General features: G+C 41.2%; 1 protein-coding gene across 2 annotated transcripts; it reads right to left on the reverse strand.

The window, feature by feature from the left end:
• Nucleotides 1–322: 322 nt before the first annotated feature.
• Nucleotides 323–5,399, reverse strand: LOC311007885 (protein FAM177A1-like). 2 transcript variants are annotated; one of them, XM_084001274.1, is made up of 5 exons: nt 5,295–5,399; nt 3,238–3,453; nt 2,962–3,028; nt 1,287–1,384; nt 323–1,182 (listed from the first exon to the last, which is right to left on the reverse strand). In XM_084001274.1, exons 1-5 carry the CDS (start codon nt 5,382–5,384, stop codon nt 961–963), a joined length of 693 nt encoding a protein of 230 aa, XP_083857400.1. In that variant the 5' UTR covers nt 5,385–5,399; the 3' UTR covers nt 323–960. The 2 variants fall into 2 exon arrangements, with proteins under 2 accessions (XP_083857400.1, XP_083857399.1); XM_084001273.1 differs by having other exon boundaries at nt 3,232–3,453.
• Between the last annotated feature and the right edge of the window lie 18,742 nt (nt 5,400–24,141).

Here is a 24,141-nt window from a genome sequence, read left to right on the forward strand (position 1 = left end):
ACATCTACTACAACTTGTTCTGTAGTAGATGAGGCAAACAGCAAGAGCAACATAGAACACCTAAACCCGTTTTCATTGTTTTTTTCATTTTTTTTAAACAAAATGTCTGTTAGTCGTGGTCCACAGATGATTCGATAACCAAGGCTAAATCTGCTCAGTGCTTCTACAGACATTCAGTGCAATACAAGCTTGATAAACATTAATACAGACAATGATTAAACAGGTGAGGGCGTGTTAAAATGGCCAGCTCTTTGGTGCAGCCGCAGGTGTATAAACTACGCACCGTTTTGACCAGATCTGGACAAAATAGCTGTTAAAACACATACGATATCTGAAAACTCTGACCCAAAGTGGAGTGTACATGCTCAAAATCAAAGGCTAATTCACATCTTTACACACTTTAAATCATCTTCAAATATAACGGTATGTTTAGTCTAGATCTGGCACTGACTTGGCTGTATTGGTGATTTAGGCACAGTGTCTGGTCCATCAGAGGCACAGGGGAGCAACATTATGACCTTCACTCCACAGCAAACGTTCACATTTGGGAGGCTGCTGTAGCAACTGACAAAGCAGCAAGTGTTGGATAATGTAATAAAGAGCCACAATGGGAAACTGTTGGTCTGAGTGGGCAAACAGTGTAAACATCAATACATTAGCAGACAAACTGGCACATTTGGTCACATTTTCTGACTCGTACTGTATGTTTTTCATAGCAGGATGTTGCAACATTATCCAGCTGTTACTTTATCAGCTGCTACACTGTTGGAAAGGGACACCTCGTAGTCAGAGGAGTAACTCCACCACCACTGTCCTTTGCCAAACAACCACCATACAGCAGCACTGCCCATCTAAAGCTGTGTCATACACGAACCAAACGGTGCTTGGTGAAACGAGACGGTGTTCCTTCTTTAATAAACAAACACACATGAAAGCTCAAACGTCCCTTTCTTAGGATGCTTAAGTTGCCGTGACGATAGCGGGGACTCTGATGGTGCTCGAGGACACATGATTTTCATTCTCAATCTGATAGCTCACGTCGAGGCGAGCGCTGGCGGTGGATGACTCCTCCGCTGGGTCTGTCGCGGTGATTGGCTCGTCCTCATCTTCCTGAGATTGTAGCTGGTCGAAGGATCGCTCTGCTTCTTCTGACAAGCGCGTTTCCTCTTTCTCTTCCTCCCTCTGACACAAGCACAGAACAGAAAATGACATCAGCCGACTGACGAATCCAAAAACATCAACAACATGGCATTCAGAACTGAAAAAGCTCCCTGCAGCATGCATACCTCTTTCTTCATCCTGTAGTATTCATCAATGGCGTACTGATATTTGGCTGATGTAATCCCAAAGAGAGAGGCCATCCTCTCACCCAGGTAGTCACATGCTGGAAAATAATAAAGAGAAACAGGATCTAATGCAAGCTCGCTCAAAACATCCTCCCATAACAATACAGCATCCTGTTTGGAATAACCAGTGAGTACGACTTTAGTTCACAGTACTTCTTTATCTTTGTAAAGGAATAGTTCAACATTTTGGCAAATTTGCCCATTCAGCGTGGTGAATGTGCAGGTCACAACTTGTCCACGAGAGCGTTTTGGAGTTATTGCATTGTGTATTTGATGAGTTTGATGAGGGAAACCAAGAAATCCCATTAGCCTCCGTACTGAGCTCTGAGCAGCTCGTGGCTCTGCTCCACCGTTCTAAAAATAGCTTGCACCGACAATAAAAGGTAACAAACCTACTGCTATGACTGTAGAGATTATGGCAATGGGCCAATTTGCCAAAAATGTTGAACTATCCCTTTAACATCACAAATGCAGAGTTAAATGTCAGTTGTGTCAATGATTCATAATGGGTCTAAATTTTAATTGAATTTTCCAAAAAATATACACACATATAATTACACCAAATCTGAAAACTCACCTGCTGGCTTACCACCCACAAAGGGCATTAAACTACACTGAAATAGTGCTGATGATTGGAGAACTTCTATTAACAAACAAAATGCTGGCAGGGTTTCCCTTTCTGTTAAAATATACAGCCGAAAAATCATATAGAGTAAATAGCTTGTACTAAATAAAAAGTGCTCATTCAGCTGTTTTTCACAGACAGATTAAAATAGAGGGGGATCACAGGTTTCACTCTCCTGCTTAACAAAACAGGCTGCTACCAAAATAATAAAAATGTAAATAGTATGAAAATAGCAATGGACATTTCCTGTTTGAAAATATCCACCTGCACAGCACATCAACATGTAAATTAAAAAATAGGTAAAATAAATAGGCTATATTAAATGAAACAGACCCTCTCAAAGAACCTTCTTCTTCTAAACCAGGGTGAGCAGAGAGTGTGAGAAAGGAGAGATGCTCTGGTGCTGCTTTACAGACCAAACAACACAAATATTAATGCTGTTGTCTCAACCTATATCTCCAATGAAAATATATTTCTTTTAAGGGGCTAAAGGCTGGAAGTCATGGATCGACATGATCAGTTTTCCAAAAGAAGTTGTCATTGAAGGTGGAAAATAAATCATCTGTGAACAGATAATGAGATCGTTCATTTTTTTTAAATTGTTTTTTTTTCTTTTTAATTGCATGACAAAGAAACTAAGATTTACACAACCGTGAGCAACAATGTGCACAGTTCATGTGTAGCTGTAGTAATCTGTGCTGGTTGGAAAACGTTTTTTAAAACTGGTCTCGCTGATGTGTTTTTTTTTTTCGATTATTATTGTGGGAAGCAAAAGAAAGTCTGAAAATCTAATTATGCAACAGTCTCTTTTAATTTGTATAGTTGTTAAGCTATTGTAAACACAGTCATTTGTCAAGATCCTGGAGGAGTGATGACTTCCAGTACTTTCTGAGGTTACCCTGGGGTTGATCTCTGCCCAGGGTGACTCACTAATCTAGCAGCGTGATGCAGACCCTCGACAGTTGGAAATAATGACTTTAATGAACAAACCTGAGACGGTGGACGTTGCAGCTCTCCACATGTGGAACCAGAAGTATGGACCCCAGGTCATCTTTGACTGCAACATAAAAAAGTACAGTCACTGCGATAATCACGTAAAGAAATACATTAATACCACTGCTGCTTCTCATTTGAATGATTTAGTCAGAAAACAAGAATTCCTTGTCCCTCTCACACACGATCCTTTCTCCATCATTTCCCTTGTCCTCATTTAGCTTCTTGTACCCACATAAATTCCCCAGTCTGTCCACTATTCCTCACCCTCACCGCATCGACCGAGGAGGACAGCAAGTCTTTCCTCTCTGGCTCCTTGTCCTCTCCCTCCTCTTCATCTGTGCTGTACTCCTCCATGGTCTCTCCACTGGAGAAATGGATGATCCTGCGAGGTGCCTTCTCCCTCTGCTGCTGCTGCTGTTCTTCTCTCTTGTCCAGCTCTCCCAACTCCACACTCTCAAAGTCCCTATTCAGGTTTTGACACCGAGTCTAAAAAGATAGCATAACAAAAACAAAGACGGTATGTATTACTATGGGACTCGTTTAAACAGAAGTCAGGCAGTGAAGCATCAAGGATGGATGAAAAACCTACTGCAAGTTGTGGGATCTTGTGTAATATTGTGAAGGTTTCATGTTCCTCAGTGATGTTTGCTTGTGCTCCAGATTGTTAGCAGAATTTTCATGAATACAGAGCCTTCCTCTGTGAGGTGTAATCACATATTGAGGATGTTGCATAAAAATTGTTAGGTATATCGAGTCAATATCACCTGCAGACAACAATTCAAAACATGTTACCTTATGAAATACAAATTTATCAAGCCCTGCAATGGCATTCAAAAAGGTAATGATATAAAGCTCAGTCAGGTGCTTGGATACCTGGATGTTCTTGAGTGACACTTTGCCTACACCTGTTAATAAGTCAGAAAATCAGCATGTTCACTGGTAATAGCCAAAACACAAGAAGGCACTATATCTACTTAATAGCAACCATCAAAAACAAACGATAGCCTACAGAGCTGAACCCATGTTATTAAGAGTATGACCGCCATTGAGGAAATTGTGTTTTTTCTTTGCTCGCGTTTACACATTGGCGCCAGAAAACACAAATTTGTAAATTGCAGTTCATCAATTACTTAGCAACAATTTTAACTACCTCAACAATCTGTCAATATTGTAGATCCTGAGTGGAAAAGTAAGCAAATGTGCTTTTCATCTTTCATCACTTCAGATAAACATGACTGGGTTTGTTAAGCCTCCACGTATCCTTATTTCTTGTTGAAGTTGGCAGTCCTGGTTTTAAATGAGGATGTGGTGGATGTTTCTTTGATTAGCAGGGGACCAGCCATTCGAGAATGGAAATTGCCCAAAAGCTAATCAAGGAAAATGGTTGGTTTATCATTTGTTTTCGGTAGTTATTGCAATCCAAGTGCTATTTATTCCAGGAAATAACCAGACTATCAGTAATCACCAGTTAGAAGTGTGTGGCTAACATATGTGCAATGGGTAAGGCAAGCTGGGAGCACTGGCTGTTGATTAATGTCTTAATTAACAAACTGCCAAGCATGTAATTCTTTAAACATGTCTTTCTGCCAGAGTTCATGCTAAGTGGGGGCTGGTTCCACTGGGCCTGTGCTGGTCTACCACCTGTTGATGGAGGCTTTCACTGCTCTTCATGTGCTGAGTATCTGAAGGTAAATCAAGACCCTGTCAAACCATGTCTATTCTATTTAATCAGTGATTGTGTAAATTATGATACAAGGTTGTCTTTGCTTGGTCTTTGATATTGTAATAATGACTGACACATTTGTGCACCCTTGACGTCTGATAATGACTTGCTCTCAATCTATCTTGACCTACATAATTCATGGCAACAGGATCATTAATGTTCAACATCAGAAATGTCTTATAATATAACGTAGCCTACTGTTGTTGTTCACAGCGTTAGCTATAACACGTCGGGTTAGGAAAAAAAAAGAAGAAAAAAAAAGGTCGTCGTTGTAACCAGTTAGTTTGAATTCATTAATTTGTAATTTTAGATTATTTCCTAACGGTGTTGTCTAGAGGAAAGTTTATTTTATGACACATTAGAATTTGGACGTGGTTATGTGTTGATTTGTGTAATTTTTAACGTCCATTTTGGGTACAGTGATTTCAATGGACGTGACGAATCTGCGAATACTAATAGCCTATGTGTCCCACTGGGCTGAACCTTAAAAACACATCACCAGGCAACAAGAGCAGCGGTTAACACAGGCACCGAGCGACACGCCAAGGTTAGTAAACAAAACGAGAGGCTGTGGTGAGGATGAAAGAGAAAGCTGTTTACTGACCTGCTCCACAGCCATGTCCTGTCCTATCGACACATTAACGTTAGTGAGATACAGTGATATATCGGCCATTGTCGCCGTCTTTCTCTGCATCTGTGGATGCTGCTGCGCCCACTCTGCGCCGCACAGCGCACACCCAAAACCGGAAGTGCCGTTAAATCCTCCGTACGTAACGTAACGTCCATAGACACCATGCATGTACAGTGTCAGACCATCCGTGATAGAGATGCTGCATAGCGCTGAAAAGCTGAATGTTAACACAACAGCTTCTCTTTGAAATGTATTTTACTTAGATTATTGTTTTTAACTATCTTCATCATAAATTGTTATTATATATATTTAATAATTGATTTCATTATGAAATGAAATGAAAATTATTGTAAGGCTAATTAGTCTACAGTTAGCCTAATTGAACAATTGAAAAAAAAGCGTGTGAGTGTAGTGAGGGTCCTCGTTGTTTGCTAAGTCTTCAGAATAACCCCATTGCTCTTGTTTTTGTGATTGCTGCACTTATACTATCATATGATATATGAATAACATAAAAAAATATTTTGGTTTGTCCAATAATGCACTGTACATAGCCCACTATTGGCTGTTACTGTTGCTAAATAATATCATAATATTTGTTGTGACAATATCAAATAAGGAAACGGAAACTAGCTTATGTCTGTTTGACTCCCTCTGTATTTTTATTATTAGCCTAGCCTACTTGTTATTCTTTCTATGTATTGGAGACCTCTTCTGCTTTTGATTTCCTTAACATGAATATGTTTGGAGTTCAGGTGATTTTTACAGATGCCATTCTGACATTTTACCCCAGAATAAACAGGTAGCCTATTAATAAATGAATGATGGCTGAGTTACATTTATCTGCTTTAGTTTTACTTTTACGTTCCTGGCATTGCAAATGTTGGCTCACTGTCACACTTTACTCTGGCGCTAATACCCAACAGAGCCATCATTAATATTATCAGCAACATCTGTGCAAAATGTCTGCTGTGAAACGGCCCATGATCCACAGTCAAATGTTGAGGACCACAAAAGCATAGAGTTTTAAACTTTCAGAGGAAGAAAACTTTATACTTAACAAAGAGTTTACAGTGCATTGACATTTCATCCTGGAATACTAAACAGACTCAGCAGGCTCAGGGGCTCATTGGAGTGAATATTACAAACATTTCTTGTCTGAAGTTCAGAGCTCAGTCAAAAGTAGCCTATAATGTCTTGATCCTTAATATTTTAGTATCTTCTGATATAAAGTCTGGTTTTGTTGTGTTTCTGGTATATGCTTTCAGCAATCAAGTTTATTACTAAGGACCTTACTCTCCATTTGATGCTATGCTCCTCTTACTCCATCTGACTATTAAAGCTCAACTGCAGAATACTTTGTTCCCCAAAAACTATGTTCATGATCATTTTAGATAACAATCAAGCCCATTAAGTTTTACTTTCAAATGTTTATTCTTTCTGAACTGAAAATACAGATGCTCAGTTCTAAAACATTTTACTCTCAATCAAAAAACAGGTTAAAACATTCTTAGTTACCACACTGTAAAAACAGGCGTAAAAAAAAAAAACTGTATAATCGGGTTATGCAATACTTAGACCTTTACTCTTTATTCAGGTATTTCTGTTTTATTGAAGTAAAGAATGTGATTTGTATTCCACCCTTGAGGTGTTATCTTTGAATCAGCTTGTCCCAACTCAGTTTTACCTTTTAACAGTAGATGTCAGTAGAGCTCCATTGAAGTCTCTCTCCTTTGAGGTAGCTAAGTTTCTCTGAATGGGCGGTGAATTATTTGGGTCTTATTTTCACAAATCACCGGCAGGAACCTGTATATCTGCACATTAAATAATCAATCACCCTGTTTAGATACCTTCTCTCACCCTGGAGAGCTGCAAACTAACTTCAACAGGGAGAATTTACTGGAGGCTACAAAACCAAAGAACTGACTCTCAGACCTATGATGTCACCAGAAGTAAAAGCTGGAGTCTCCCCATAAAAAATGCATGTCAGCCTCATTTTGTGGCTTCACACAAATGTTTGCTTGAGGTGCATAAGGAAATCAGCTACATTTTTAAACAGCTATATTAGTTAGGAGCCAAAATATGCTTCCTCATTTCCAGAAAATCCCTGGATTCCTCCATGCTTAGCTCTTCTTAGCACCATTCTCCATTCCTGTGGATATTAAATTTGTGCTCTCCAAGGATTTACGGCTTCACCTCTTCTCACCTGGTTTGTTTGGATTAGCCCAAATCAGAAATTGTGCTGCAGGTTTTCATTGGCTCAGTCTTGTTTCCCATCAACAACTGACGGTGGCATTTAAGCAGACTATTTGTAATCAGTCACACACTTGCTCAGGTCAGCTGCTTATTGCACAAAACATTATTAATCTTGAGCTGTCAGAAATTATGGATTTTTACAAAAGGGTAAATCACAACCACTGAGATGCATCTGTTGTCTCTCAGAAAAAGGTTACTGTTATGTTGCAAGTAAATGAACTTTGAAAGTTGCAGGTCTGTGTCCCATTATCTGGATTTTTTATGTTTTGTTCCTGTTCATGCACCATTTATAGCCATTTATACCATCTTTCATACTTTTAATAGGAACAAGGGCAAACAAATAGTTAATATCTGGAAGTTTTTTTTTTTTTTTTTTTTTTTTTTTAAATCTCACAGTGACTGTAAGGCTACAAAGTGATGGTCTGGGAGGCATTTGGTAGGGAGGAGTAGGAAAATGATCGCAGCCAAAAAGAATCATTTAATCAAGATTATGGTGGATTTTGTAAGAAACAATCCTTTTTTTATGATTGGATTCTCACCTTGAATTGCCCTCCCCAGGATTCACTTGAAAGTCCCCATTTCACAGGGAGCTGTTGTTTCATGCAGATCTCATTTGATTGGAGCATTCTCCAGTCCTGACGGGGAGGCTAAAACAAGAAGGCAAACAGGCGAGGATTCGATTTAACGGCACCAAATAAGGTGGAAACGGCATTGTAAGTGGTGCCAGGTTTGTGGATGTGTTCACCTTTTCTGGCTTTGGGAGAAAATCGTTTGTGTTTAAATAAAGTCCCACTGATTTGTCTGCCCAGACTGGATAAGAGCATATTTATGAAATCAGTTCCAATATAATGGCTTTCACATGATGGAGTGGGTGCAGATATTAGGATTGCACGGAGCTATTATTCCTAAACCATGAGCAAAGTTTATTCAGGTGTCCTGTGCAAGCTCTGCAAAATGTGGAACGAGTGAGGGTGCTTGCAGGAGAGATAGAGTTCTACCTGTCTGCATTCTGTGTATACGTGTGTAGTTTTGTGCCAGTGTGTGTCGCTTCTTTCTGCCTCTGTGTCATGCTTAGTCTCTCCCAGTTTTTTAATGATGGCATCCATATTATGGTACATTCCCCTTTCAGCAATGTCCCTTTTACACCCCGGGTGATATGAGCTCTGCTGTCAACATGAATCATCCCTCTCACTGGCCCATTGCTTCCAGATAGTTAAAGGTCTATATGGCCTCACACATGCTTTTCACAGAGACTGTAGGAGTGCTGTTAACTGCTCTGCAAAACATGGGAACAGACAACAACAACAGCAGTAATACTATAACATATTTCCGATGGTTAAATCCAGGCAGTAAATACCCAGTGGGCACCACAGCACGTACGCTTCCAAATGAAAAAAAAAAGAAGGCAAAAGGCAAGTTTATTTGTATAGCACATTTCCGCAACAAGACAACTCAAGGTGCTTTACATATTAGCAAAATGAGAACATAAAAAACAAACATTATTTTAAAACAGACAAGAGAAAGAATTAAAACAGGTATAAAAAAGAAGTAAAACAGAAACAACTAAAACATAGTAAAAAAGATATAAAATAAATAATAGAATAATGTTCCGGTGCATGAAAGGCGTCAACAAACATAAAAGTCTTCAATGTTGATGAAGTGAAATTTTTTTTTATTTCACAGGCTACTTCGCCCCCCCCCCTACTTTGACCCTCCATTTTCCTTCATTAATTAAAGTCATTAGTCAGACAGAGAGTGAATCACTGACTCTTTTTTTTTCATCTTGTGTCAACTCTTGACAGTTTGACACTTTCTCAAATGTCTTAGCACTTACAGTACAGTACATGCCCAGCAGCTGATTGTGCTCTCTCTGTGCTTCAGCTCAAGGTTAGTCACACTGAATGGCTGAATTAGTGAATTATGTTACTCATACAGTTGATATTCCTTTTGCCAACTGATAAAATTCTGGTCAGACACAAGCGCCGTATTTTAAATAATTCTGCATTATCCATGAAAAAGAATTAAAAGACAGACTCAAAAACTTGTGTATCGGCAGGAGGCGAACCGTCTTTCAACTCATACACGCAGCAAGCTTCACTGTGGCACAATGCCCATTTATGGATTTAGATTATTTTTGCCGTGATCGTAAGGATTTACATTATTGCATAACAGCGTCAGATTTACCACTTTTTGAATGATTTGAAGACAAATGCAGGCTTCTTACTTTTAGCTGAGTGACCCTGTTTGCTGGCACATTTGATCAGCTGCTACAGCTAGAATCAAACTAGCATTAGCTCAGGCACTCAGTAAAAAAAGTAAAAAGTTTAAAAAAAAAGCACCAGGTGCCTGTATCATTGAAAAAAAAAATCAAATACTTCATGCAGTGCACAATAAAAGAGATTTTAACCAAGTTGTGTCTCACATTCAAAACAGAGGAGGGATTTGTCCACTGGGGTCTGAAACTTGGTCAAAAATAATTTTCTGGCAGCATACAAAATAGATTTTCAGTCTCCACCACAAAAACTCTGTATCCTCACCAGCTGATGAGCCATGTGGAAATAATGGAGATGAAAACACTACTGAGATTTGAGTCCTTGTATTAGAAGTAACCCTGTTTGGCAGCTTCTAGCTTTCAGACATGTTCATGTTGTCACTTTTTTATGTGGAAGGCTCTGGAGATGAGGACTAACTGGCTATTTTCAGGCAGTCTTTGGTGACAAGTTTGGCTGCATCTCCATAAAGATAACAATGATGAGGACGGATAATGGACTATAACAGATGCTATATCACCAAAAAGTGTATAGGTCATAGAGTTGGCTGCAAAGAGGTGGGGCATGTGAGGACCCAACACATTGGTGTTGCTGGTTTGTTGCATATTTTGACCCACCTGTCACTCAAAATGGCATGCTTTCAACAATACCTAACTCTAAACCTTAATGGGACATTGTGTAACTTCTGTTTTCTATTCACAAAAATTGGTTCAAAAGTCTGTTTTTCATTAATCAGTAGGCTACTCACCCCCATCAACAAAGTGAAGTGTTCCTTTCAGCTCTGAATTAGCCGTTCATATCATTCATATCTCCATGGAGCGGGTAAGCTCGGTGCTGCTGCCATGTGGTGTCTCCATGTTTTTACGTTCAGTGGCAGCGTGACGGTAGGAAACCACGGAAACTCAGCGGAGACACCGGAGCTGTCGGCTCAGGTGGAGGTGGCGTCTGTGAAAAGTCACCGCGGTAACGCAGTGAGGAGGAATGGAGCGTTACACTGATGCTGCATTCACCTGCAGTCGGGCAGACGGCCGTCGCTAACAAACCAGATGTTGTTTTAGTCACAGAAGTGGAGAGAAAGCCGGTAAAACGTGGGTCAGGTAAACAATACGACATTGCCATGACAACATATTGTCACGTGTATTGTTTTGCCTCGTGCTGACGGACCACTTGTTTACATAGAGGCTTGTTTATGCCGTTAGGTGCAGCAGCTGTCTGCCGTCTGCCCAATTTCACGTGAATGCAGCATTAAAAATACGATTGAGTTGCTTGCGATATACAACCGCAATGCTAGATGAATTCCTACACAATGTCCCTTTAATAAAATTTAAATGGACAACTAAAATAAAAAAAAATTACCTCCTGTGCAGATGTCATGAAGAAGGAAATCAGCTTTAGAGACAAAACGGTTCTTTTTGTGCCAGGCGTTTATTTCATCAAGTCTTTTGGGGATTGACTCACATTTGGAACCACAGACTGAAGTGGCCAACTGAAGATGTGCAAATTTTGACACAGCTGTTTCTGGCACTTGGCTGTGTGTCCAACTAATATCTAGGACTGACTGGCAATACAGAGAGGATGAGCTAGTTAAGACTTTCTATAACCCCAAACTAATTGTTTTTGCGCCTCGTTTTCAGATGTGAAGGTGAAAACTTAACTTCTGTATGTAGTCACTTCCATTTCAGGGTTTGGATAGCTTAGAAAAATGGCTATGATCCTTTAAATGTAGAGCATCTCTTATAGCACCGCACTATACTTTCACATGGAAAAATCAAACGCTTATTATATCTGCCATAGATATGACTGCGTTGCATTTCGTGAGAGTGGTTGAAATAACAGTCAGTTAAAACATTTCAACATGCTGCTTGCCAAACCAAGGAGTCAAATGTAAAAAAGGAAAAAAAAAGCCCTTAAAAACCTTATATTAGAGCAGAATATGATAAGCAGGAGGAGTCTTCAAGGTAAACACAGATGGGCACGAGTTTCTGCACTACAGCAACACAAAGGAAATGAGATGGCATCTCTTCAGCAGGGAGAGAAGGAGAGAATATTAAATACTATTTCGCGGGATATTTGGGCGCCATCTGTGCTGATAAAAAGACTTTCATTGCTTACTCTGCTTTTGGGTGGATTTTGCGACCAGTGTAAAGCTACAGCGGAATGAAAGGCTAGAAAGGGACACATGAGTATCAGGGCTTTGTGTGCCTTTTGCAGTTCAGTGGCATCATGTGTGCTGCAACACATGCATTTGAATTGTTAATACAGCTCAAATTATTATACAGAAAAATAAACAGCCTGCCTGCCACTGAAGCATCATGGGTACGTGGCGTTCTATCTGGAGCTTATTTCAGAAATGAAAACACACCTCGCCGAGAGAATGCCTATGAACAAATATGTATATTTGTATTCATTAACTGAAAAAAAACCCAACAACAATCTGAGCTTCATCCTCTGTGTATCCAAATCAACGCCTCTGACTCTCCAAGGTGTTTATCTGCTCTTATCAATACACCCTCATATCACAGAAATTAATTTTCCCATGTTTGCATTCTGAGTCCAGACATCAAAACATCCAGTTAACTCAGGGTCTCGGTGTTTGTATGGACGTATTAAAGCAGCTCATTACAACTGAATCAACAGAGCAAAAGGGCAAGGATATAATAACGCTCACTCCGAGCAGAGAAAGCCGTGTACCGTGAGCAAGAAAAACTTATCTGTGACTACTGGCGCTCATTATCGTGCAATTTGAATTTGAAACATATTCATGCGCTTGGAATGTTTCCAGGTTCAAACAACCCTCAAAACACTCCTTTGAGGTCAAACTTTAATTCTTTCTTTTAATTCTGTGTCCTCCGTGCTGAATGGCTTTGTGCGATATTCAATGTGTCCCAGACATTTATTAATTATGGCTCTCCATGTGTTTTCATTGCCTGCTTGGTTTCGGCTATACTGCACAGTCCTGCTCCCATTCACCCAATCATCTGTGCTGTATATAACCTCCCTGTTTCCACTCACTGTTGTCAGATTGTGTTTGTCCTCATTGCCAAGTGCTCCAGACATAGGTTTCCATACCTGCCTGGTTTCTGTTCTGGACCGTTTATACCATTTCCTGCCTGGTTTGTTTGAGACAAGTGTAACACTTCCAAAAGACACTGAAATTGAATCACTGTCTTGATTTAGCAAGGAGAGGCTGAATAGTGCAAACACCAACAAGACTTTGAGTTGATTTTCTCAGTTTGGGTGGTATGGCAGTGCTCCTATAGAATGACTTCTTATACAGGTGGACTCACACTTCCCTTCATTGTCTTCATGTTACAGACGTGATCTAGTTCAAAATTCCTGATCTTACAGTGCACTATGCAGTCAAGCCCCTACATATTTGGCCAATCTACTCCACCTGTCTGATGACTATGGAAATGCTGCAGCCTATAGGAGAACTCCTTACGTAGTAACCCTGTAAATGAACTAAATTAATCAAGCATTAAAATGAATTTAATTGATTTGTACAAACAAACATGTGACAAATCACAGCAAATAAATCAATAAATGGAAAAATGTTTGTATCAACATACTGTAAGTGGAAAGGATACTTTTTACCAACACTGCTGGTGCAGGGATGGTAGGGTCTGGCTGCTCTTTCAATAGGAACTGTGACTAAAGAGATTATTTTGTAGGTTTCTTTATCACTAGTATCAGCAGCTGTTTATTTATGTGGAAAAAAATGTTGCAGGTTCAGCATTAAACTTTATTCTTTAACTGACCAATAGCTGTCTTCAGAGGTGGAGTGCAACACCAGTGTTAACTCTCTTGTCTGCTCTTCTACTGAGGTTTGCACACTAACTTGTCAGCTCTTTCCAATGGCAACTCACTCGTTTACATGACACTTGAAAGAACCAAATTATGTCACTTAATCTGTCTATAACTGAACAACTAAAGTGCAAGTTAACGTGTTAGTCCGTTTAAGAATGGACCAGATTATGCAATTGGGAACCCAATTTTCCTCTGCTTGTATACGTCTTAATTTGACTGAAACTGACTGAAACTGGACAATGCATGTGCGCATGCTTTGTAAACAACACAGTACAAACAGCAAGAAGATGTGCTTTATATATAAAAAGTGGGAAGCGCAAGGGCCAGCCTGACCCGAGTCATTTGTAGGCCTGACCAGCACGTCTGGTCGCTGCAATGATGGCTGAATCTCTTGTCCAATGACGATCACCACCGCCCACAAAATAGTCCCTTAAAATGTGAATAGATGGGAAGACATCAGTAAACAGGGTCAGAGAGTTTGGTTGACAGCGTACAGTTGAGCACTGTGATTCTTGTGCATTACAGTAGTGCAAGAAAGACAAAAAAAAAAAAAAACTCTTCCTCAGTTGACAGGGAATTTCACTGCAGGATGTGACTCGACTGTGTCAGCAACAGAAGTCCATTTACGATTTGCAGTGCATTAATGTCAAATTACAAAGGTCGATGTATTTTTGAGAGTTCAGTGGTGCAAGAACCAGAGTGAACGGACTAATAGAGAAGTGAAAAAAAGGTGATGTGGTCAGATGAATCAACCGTTGCCAAATATTCACCAAGGGAATAATACCAGCTTGAGTGCTTGACCCAGTCCACTTCTCCTCTTAGAGAGAGGAAATACTGCAAATCAATTCAAAGACAAATGTCTGTATCCATAGGGCGCGAGGGGTCATGAAATGCTTTGATGAGCATCAATGAAAGTGAATCATATGTTGCGGCCTTCACAGTCACCACATCTCAACCCACTTGATCACCTTTGGGAGATTTTGCACCATCATATTAACCAGCGCTCTACATTGCCATCATCAAATCTGTCATCCCTCTGTCATCAATCAATCCACCAATTTTACTCAGTCACCATGCAGCTTTGTTCCAATACACTTTGAGAATTGAGGGCTTTCTCATATGCATATATATTATAGTGGATATTTGTTTGGGTTTGGAAATACAAAAATTTGGACCTCCTCCCCATTATGTCAATATTTGCATTACTGCGCAGCATCTGCATGCTTATATGTATAAAGTGGAGTGGAGAGAGACAGGAGAGAGCCAGAGATTTACAGACCTCTCACTGTTCTGCTTTCTGACATCTGCAGCTTCTGAGCTCTTCACAAATCAGAACCGGCTGCTTCTTCTTCCTCAGACAGGTTGGAAGACGGCCGCGCTGTCAGAGCATCTATCAGCAAAACACACACACACACACACACACACACACACACACACACACACACACACACACACACACACACACACACACACACACACACACACACACACACACACACACACACACACACACACACACTGATGCATGCATGCATTCATAGAGCACAACGCACACACCTCTGACATTAAGATGAATGGCACACATCAGTGTTTCCATCTTCTGCTCTCTGTGGAGCCTCTGCAACACAGAGGAGCCAAGTTCGCCTCACGCTGCTCTGTCATGACCATAAGAATTACTTATAATAATTTATATGACGTGTGTCTGCTTAAAAGGAGGGGCAGTGCAACATGCTGGAAATTTGGCGCTGAGGAAACATAAGAAAATGGCAAAAAAAGGAAACTCAAAGCAGGTGAAAGCAGCTTTACTGCAGGAGTAGCAGTTTTATGGCGCATGCCCTGAAGTTGGTATCCAAGGCTATAGACTGCTGTCATCTGCTGACATCCTTGAGATGCTTTGAGTGTGTCTGAACAGAAGGCAGAACACAACACTGACACACACACACACACATACACAAAATCTGAGGATTATCTTCATTTCTGCTCCTCACAGACCTTATTATCCATGAACCTACACTGAGTGATTGGCAAATAAAGGAGGAACCTGAAAAGACGGACGGGATGAGGCTTTGAAGGCCGACACTTTTCGGTTTAGATGAACTGATGCTTGGCGCTGTCTTTGGAGCCGATAATTCAGCTGCCAGATTTCTGTAGTTACGCCAAGGATTTGTTTGTTGGACTCTCATTAGAGCAGAGCTTCACTCTCTCTGACATTTTGTCCAAAGAACTGAAAGAGAAATGTTCTTTTAACGCTGCTGATTTGTTTTTATCTTGATTAGTTTTTTGTTTTTTTTTATCTTATCCATTCTAATTTCCTCTGACAAATTATCATTGTAGATAAAAAACAATCAAGACATGAGGGAATAATTAGGCTGTTGTTAATTATTGATAATTAGAAATTTATTATTTTGTTTGTCTTGAACTTTTGCTAAAGTTGGCCAATTTGTGTACACAGCTAATATCCCTAAAACTTCATCATAATGAATAATACAAAACAATCTACCATTATTGTGACAGCTGAAGGCACAATTCCTTTATGTAAAAAGAAAAAAAACAACAGGAGTAAAGTAAAGTCTGCCCCCAGTGAACTCCAGTAACCTCTGCATGTGAGAGCTGTTTCCACTGAAGCTCAGTGAGATGTTTACTTCCCTAAACTGGACTCAACCTTGACAAACCTCCTTACAATAGAGAAACCTGGGGGTTATGGGAGGATACAAACAAAGACCGCAGAGTTCAAGGGCCCCAAATTGGGGCCAGATAGATGTTTCTGTCTCTGACCAACCACAGCAGAGCAGTTAGCCATGTCATTTCGCTGTCTTGCCCTTCCCATGATGGATGGATGGTGGCGAACCTCAGAGGAAGTTGTGACATTTATATGTGTGCGTGTGTGTGTGCACGCGCATTCTTCAGCCACACTTCAGGCCGTGGATGCCTCTGCAGCACGTGTGTGTGTGTACAAATGAAATGTGTGGGCACGCTGCGTTCCTCTGGAGGCAGGATGCCGTATCCACATCCTTCTCTGCCTATAATTAGCCGCCCTGATAAAAACACGGGTTTGCTGGTGCTTGCAGGATCAAACAGTGATGAGCAGGCAGCTCTCTTCACAGCACACTGCAGACGCCAGGTGGCCGTCCTTGAGCTGAGTGCTGGGCTGTATGCGGTATGCATCTGGAGGGCAATTAATCAGAAAAGGCAATTGTGATATTATATGATGACACTCTCGCAATCACAATTACTCAAGACAGAGTCCTTGTGATTTGATGCACGCTTTGATTTGTGATATTAAGGAGATTTGCACGCGTTCGAGAGATTTTCGTCTCCGATTCCATATCTGCGTTTTTTCTGTGTCGCAGATCAGTGAGATGCAATCAACATGTCAACAGAAGCTGTATCTGTCACTGTGTCTCGAAACATGTCTCATTCTCCACCTCCGCTTCACACATACAGATGCACACACTCACGTCCGTGCACACACACACACACAAATATACAGCTCTATCTTAATCACCAGCAATTTAGGAGCTATATGAAAATGATTACCCTCCGTCTTTGCTCAGAGAACTGTATTAAATCTTTTGAGAAAGCAGAGACGGGCTTTTTAATGTTTTCTTAACTCGGTTTATTTCATTCCATTGTGAGATATAAAAAGGGCAACCACAGATGGCTTATGTGTGCTCTATGGGTCATACGGGTATGGAGAACAATCCTCTGCTCTGGCTTATAAGCTTCTTCATTAAAAACAGATGGTAAAACCAGTACATTTAATATTTTTTCACATCTGGAGGCGAACTGAAAATATTGTGCTGCTCAAGTCCATCAGCAGGCGCAAAGCTGTTCGCTCATTCTATGGCTGTAGTAACTGTTTATTTATCCATTCATACATCCATCCATCCATCCATTTTCTTCAGCTTATCCAGGGTCAGGTCGCGGTGGCAGCAGTAGTAGAGAGTTACAGACATCCTTCTCTCCAGATCCTCCTGGGGGAGCCCAAGGTGTTCCCAGGCCAGATGGGGAATGTGATCCCTCCAGGAAGTTCAGGGTCTACCCCGGATGCCCAAGCTCCTCACCCTATCTCTTAGACTGAGCCTCACCGGGCTATGGGGGGAAATCCATTTCAGCTGCTTCCTCATTAAAATAGGTAAAGGTTGTAATGAAAATCAACTGGTAACTGGAGATAGTGGTTTGATAGTAGGTCTGTATTACTGAGACTAAACTTATCCATCTGTTGATCTCCTGCTTCCTCTGGAGATTTTTTTTTTACCTCGATTGTATATGGAACAGCTCCCAGTTTGCCCTCTGGGGTACTGCCATTCAATGTTGTTCAATGTTGTGTAGAGTTTGTGTGGATGTGCTCTATATGTTCTGTGTTTTTTGCCCTTCTGCAACATGAATTTCCCTTTGGGGACAATAAAGTTTGAAAGTTGAAAGTTGAGATGTAAGATAAGACCCCACAAACAGGAGCCTCCCAGTTGACCCAATATACATATTTGGGTTCATGCGGTCTGTCTGGCAGCCTTCACCACCATCTGATCAGTTCACAGCTCTGCTCCTCTTCTCCTCTCTTCACCTGAACAACACATACAGCCACAGGTCTGATGATATTGTGGCAGGATGAAGGAGGGTTGAACCCCAGTCTCCTGGGTGAGTCATGTACTGACCATTCGACCAAAGGGACATCCCCTTGGCCAAGTAGCCAGGGCACATGATCAGTTGGAGGCATAGTGACAGGACCTGTCAACTGTCACATCTCTCCCCCTCTTTTCACAACGCAGGCTGCCACCCATCAGGAATCCATGGACCCACTGGTGGGTTTGAACCCCAGTCTCCTAAGAGTCATGCGCGCTGACCATTATAGCCGCGTTTCCACTGCAGGAGTTCCTGGTAAAAGGAGGGGGTAGGAACTTCTACAGGAACCGTCCTCTCACTCGGCCCTCTCGGTGGCCGTGTCTCCACTGCAGACAGGACCCACCGGGCTCTGATGGCGATGTGCAACAGTTTCGATCGCGTGGACGTTGTGCAGCGTTCTTTTTTTTTTTTTTTTACTGCTCTTGTTGTTGTTTTTTTCTGTCAGTATAGACGCTTTCTTAAAAAAACACGTAACGTAAGTCACGTAATCCCGCGATCGCCTATTTACCACTCTTTTTTTTTTTTTTACCAGGCTTACTACTACTCTCATCTTTTACTGAGTCATTCTCTCTTTTTTTCGGCCGTTTTTCCGTTTTTAGTAACGTTGGGTTATAAAAATGCATCTTATTTTGGGGCTTTCTCTTAGCGTCACATGATCCTGCTTTGAGTCTGACCAATCAGCACAGAGTAAATCTCAAGCCCCACCAGGACTTCTTCAGGGCCGATCCGAGTACCTACCCCCAGGCAGGGACTCCGTTCGGCCCTGTAAAAGTTCCTGCCCTGTGGGGGAGGTTCCTGCAGTGGAGACACGCACCAATGGGGCTGGCCCCGTAAAATGACCCCCAAGTTCCTGCAGTGGAAACGCGCCTAATGATCACAAAGCTGATCATCAATTACTTTGACCTATCGTGGTCTGGTGCTATTACACTTACAGTATGATCTATCTTGTATCTGAACATGGTGTTTATTATGGCCAAACTATACTAGCACAGAGGTTCAATAACCAGTACCCCTCAGATTGAGATCAGGGATTCAAGGGATTCCTCCCAAAACAAACCCCTCAAGGTTTCTCCATCGTTGCCCATGTGTGTTGAAGTCTCCCTGCAGAACTGTAGAGTTTCCTCTAGCCCTTTCCAAGACACCATCAAGGCTCAAGAGTTGTTGTTCAGTGCACACACAGCAGCCAGAGCCTCCTCTCAGTAACCCTCAGCTTTATAGAGCTGACCTTCTAATTCCCTGGGGAGAGCTCCAACACTGCAGCGCTCCACCGAGGGCTTGTGACATCGGGAGTCGGTATACTTAGCTTTCTGCCTTCATCTGCTGCTCAGTCGGCACCTCACACAACCTCATGGTCCTTCTCTGCAGGTGGTGGGTCCACAAGGTGGTGGTTTCATGTCGGGCTGTTCCCAACTGGGCCCCGTGGATCAAGGCCTGCCCGTCAGACCTTTTATCAAGCAGCAATCTATCTAAAATAAGCAGGCTAAAGTTACAATGTGATCATGGTAACCATGATACCTGCTGAATATTATTAACAAGATGATTGTGACCATGTTAGCATGCTGAAACTATAAGCGATAAAACTACTGCATTGTGAAATACTAGGGAAAAAGTATTGTGGCTTGTTTTCCAAGATAAGGGAAGGGTCCAACTAAAATATTATTTGCTGAAATATAAGTTTCAGAATCCAAGTGCTTCAGTACTGTACCTTAGTGGTTAGATATGAATCTCCTTTCAGGAGTGAGGCCTCATCAGTCTGCAGCTCTCTCTGTGAATCCAAGCTCTGAAGAGCTGAGCACATTCTGTGCAAAAAGGTAAGTGTGTTAGCAGTGGGGGGTTGCATGGATTTGGTCCCTTGATTACATTTTGAATTTTAAATGTCAAGATATCCCTGTCGAAAGATTCGGGGTCACTGTGCTCCGGGTTATTTTGGTGAAGGTGCACTTATGTAACAGTCCAGAAAGACAGAACAAAGGATTTTTTTTCTTTCCTTATGATGTGAATCATGCAGGCTGGCGTGATTTGCTCCAAGGACTAGCTGCATTATATGGGATTTTGACCTAAAAATAACCTCAAACTGTCAAAATAAAAGTCTAAAAATTGTTGATCGGTCTAGTTTCTAGTCTAACTTCTAAAACAAAGGAGTTACTCTGATGTCAAACAACTTTATCAGCTTTGCTTCCTTTTTTAAAATCCAACATTTACTTTAGACTGTCACTGGGACAGCTCTGCAATGACAATGAAACTCATTTATAACGTGTAGTGGCCAACTGGGCTGAAAGATGCTGCGCTAAATTGACACTTTTGGCTTTGTGTGCCAGACACTTTTGTGATAAAGAGAAACACTCACTGTAAACTGTCTTTAAAGAGGCAGCACTCTGCTTACATTTTGAAATCCTGTCTACTGCACCAACACAAATGGCGAAAAAGAGGTTATAATTGGCCATTATGCAACTATAATGGCCGTCATGTCAGCCCTTCACAATGGACTAATTCTCCTCTTCCCTTATCCCCCTGACTCCTTCCCTGCACTCTACTCTCTGTTAACCAAGCAAAGGAGAAAGGAAAAAGACTGAGTGAGACACTGACAGACGGTGAGAGAGACAGAGAGTCAAATGAGAAGGAGTCACTAATCTGACATAATCAGACTGGCAGCGTGCGCAATGGACTCCAGGGTCAAGGAACAGCCTCGTGTGGGCTGCAGGAGGGTGAAGGGGGGAGCGAGCGAGCGTTGGCCGTTATTTCAGGATGTGAGAAGGGACGGGGGGTCGGAGGTGAGGAAGAAGATGGGGATCGAGGGCAGGAAAGGGCAGAGGTGGCGGAAGACCAGAAGGAAGGGGTCAAGAGAGCAGCGAGGATTATGGCTGGGAGTGGGCGGCTGCTGAACTCATCATGAGCTTGTGAGTGTTGCCTCTTTCGCCACCCAGCCAGCACCATGTGAGATATAGCTCAGATGTCTCATTCTTTACATGTATTACATACAATTGTTATTTTTTTTCATTTTGTTATAGGTGAATTGCCTCTGCTTTTTTTAATTACAGCACAGTGCCTACACACAGCCAGCTGGTTGGAGTGTGTTTGTGCGTTGGTGTTGAAAGCAGCGGCTCCATGTGGTTAAATGCGTGATACTATGACATGGCAAATCGAATTAAATTAATACTACACACAATTGTGTTTAATTAGTTCATACATTAATGGTAAAATCAGCAAAATACCATCTGACATAAGCTCTGATGATCATCAGTCACTTGATCATCAGCCATCCTGATCCTCCACACATCTCCTGCATTGGTTCGAGAAAGAGAGAGAGAGACTCGCATTATGTTTAAAACTTGTCTGCTGACTTTCTTTTCCTGTCCTGTCCCAGTCACTTGAACTTTAGTGAAGGTGTCTCCCATCCTTTTTTTGGGGGTGGCCTCTACAATGAACAGTAGATCTCAGCTATTGCCATTAACTCTACCGAGCAATTTTTGGTTTTTGAGCCAACAAATCTGAGATTATTGTTCATGCCTACAACCGTCATATAAAGCTTACTCTCTAATACATTTTATTTATAAATTTATGTGCAGAATGTGTCGATGCAAAAATGGAATTATAATGTCTCTGACTGACCCAACTCAGAGTGACACAAAATACACCTCCATGTTTTGGAAATACTGGTTTGAACAACTGCACCGTTTTTAGCTTGTGTGTGGACAGACAGTGTGCTGTCTATATTGTTTGTTTATCTGTCTGTCTGTTAGTAATATGTTGCCTGTTTCTTTGTTATTATTATTGGACTTGGAGTCTGTAAAATAAAGCTATCTATCTATTCATCTATCTCTATCCAGCACCAAATGGCAAACAGACAGCAGCTAAGTGGTGAACATCTTTCACTTTAGCAGCTCAAGAGTCAAACCTGGAACTAATGGAGACCAAAACTTAAATCAATTGGGGAGCTAGCATGAATAGAAAATGATTGCAGAGGTCAGTGAAGACTAATGTTGAATGCTTCACTTCTTTGGTCATATTTAGAGCGGCCATGCTTGCATGCTATAGCATTCAATAAAATGCTTTGTCTGAAACAAGCACAAACTTACAAAAGGGCCCTAAAGCCCCTGAAAACTTGATCTCATATCTGAACTATTTCTTTAAATATAATGATATAATATAATAATTAAATAAATAATAATAATTTTAATGGTATTCCAAATTACAGTAGGCTACATGGGGATGTAGCCTACATAGGAAATAATGGTAGCATCTGTTTTGACGTGCGCTGTTCCACCATTGTGTTGCACTTTATCAATATGAGACTTTAACGTAGCTATTTGAAAATGTACAACGATCTGCTAACGTTACCCAGAGGTTCCATTTTCAGTGTATGTATCCTTGTTCACTTGTGGCATTGATCACACTTAAGTTATCTCTTGTGGCTGACACAAACAGAGCTCTATCAAAATCACAACATAACATTCTCTTAGCACTTTATTAGGAACACCTGTCAACTACTTATCATGCAATTATCTTATCAGCCAATCAGGTGGCAGCAGTATTGAGCATAAAATCCTGCAGATACAGGCAAGGAGCTTCAGTTAATGTTCACATCTAACATCAGAATCTGAGCCGTGACTGTTGGTGCCAGACAGTATGGTTGGTGTATGTCTGAAACTGAAACTGCTGATCTCCTGGGAGTTTCACACACAACAGGCTCCAGAGTCTTCACTCAGAAAGGTGTGAAAATACAAATAAAAAAGTGAGCAGCCATTCTGCAGATGGAAAAGCGCTGTTGATGAGAGGTCAGAGCGGGAGATTTACGTCACGTTTCTCCTCCTGTCGCCTAAGAACAGATATCTGACACTGTGTTGGGCACAGTCTCATTTAAAACAAGACAGAAGTCTGGAAAAACATTGCCTGGTCTGATGAATCTGTATTTTTTATGCTGAGGCGAGCAAATGCTAGGGCCACAATTTGCCATTTGTGTCAATAAATCAATGGGCCCTACCTGCCTTGTGTCAACAGTACAGGCTGCTGGTGGCTTATTTAAGGACATGGCTGGCTATGAGAGCATATCATGCTTCGTTGAATTTCTCTCTTCAATCGTTTCCCGGCTTTCCTCTTTGTTCAAGTTGTGCCTATGTTTGACCAAATGCATGCAGCAATTCTGGTAAAGGGAAATACAATATACCAATAATCCTGGAGTCCCCACATGCATCCAGTGATCAGAAAAAGATTTGTGGGCCCAGAGAGAGCAGAAACAAAGGATCGAGTTTTCCCATTTGCTCTCAGCAGGAAATCTGTAATGTGAGGGCAAAGGGCTCACTGGGCTCTTGTCTGATAAGTCAGGGCATTCTTTGTTAGTTGTATTGATAAAAAACAATCCTTTAAATGGTTTAAGTTTTCACACTGCTGAAGTCAATAGAGATTTTCTATTGGGTTCAGACAGTTTCTCTTCTCTCTCATTCTATCCATCCTTCCCTCCTTGGGAAAATCTTTCTCTTTCTGTCTCTGTATATTCTGTCTCCATTGGTTTTTTTTCTTCTATTTCCTCCCTTATTTTCACATACTGTATCTTTTGCTGGGGGCCATCAGCGCTCATCCAGAGTGCACAATTTATTTCAACATGGGGGGGATGAAAATACCAACCTGGCAATCATTTCGCTTCTAGGCTGTGTCCTGAAACACAATTTATCTCCATTGTTGATTTTATCTATTCTTTACGTGTGCTGTTCTGCAGCGGCAAGTCAGTGCTTGTCACAGTCACAGAGTTACATTCTTTCCGCTCACCCTTAAAAACACAGCTGAATATTTCACACGTCATATCGACACAAGAGAAAGAGAGAAACGATGCAAGCGGCGGGCAGCGTGAATAAAACAAGCGTTATAGCCAA

The sequence above is a fragment of the Trachurus trachurus genome (assembly GCF_905171665.1).
Source record: "Trachurus trachurus genome assembly, chromosome: 24".
NCBI lineage: Eukaryota > Metazoa > Chordata > Actinopteri > Carangiformes > Carangidae > Trachurus > Trachurus trachurus.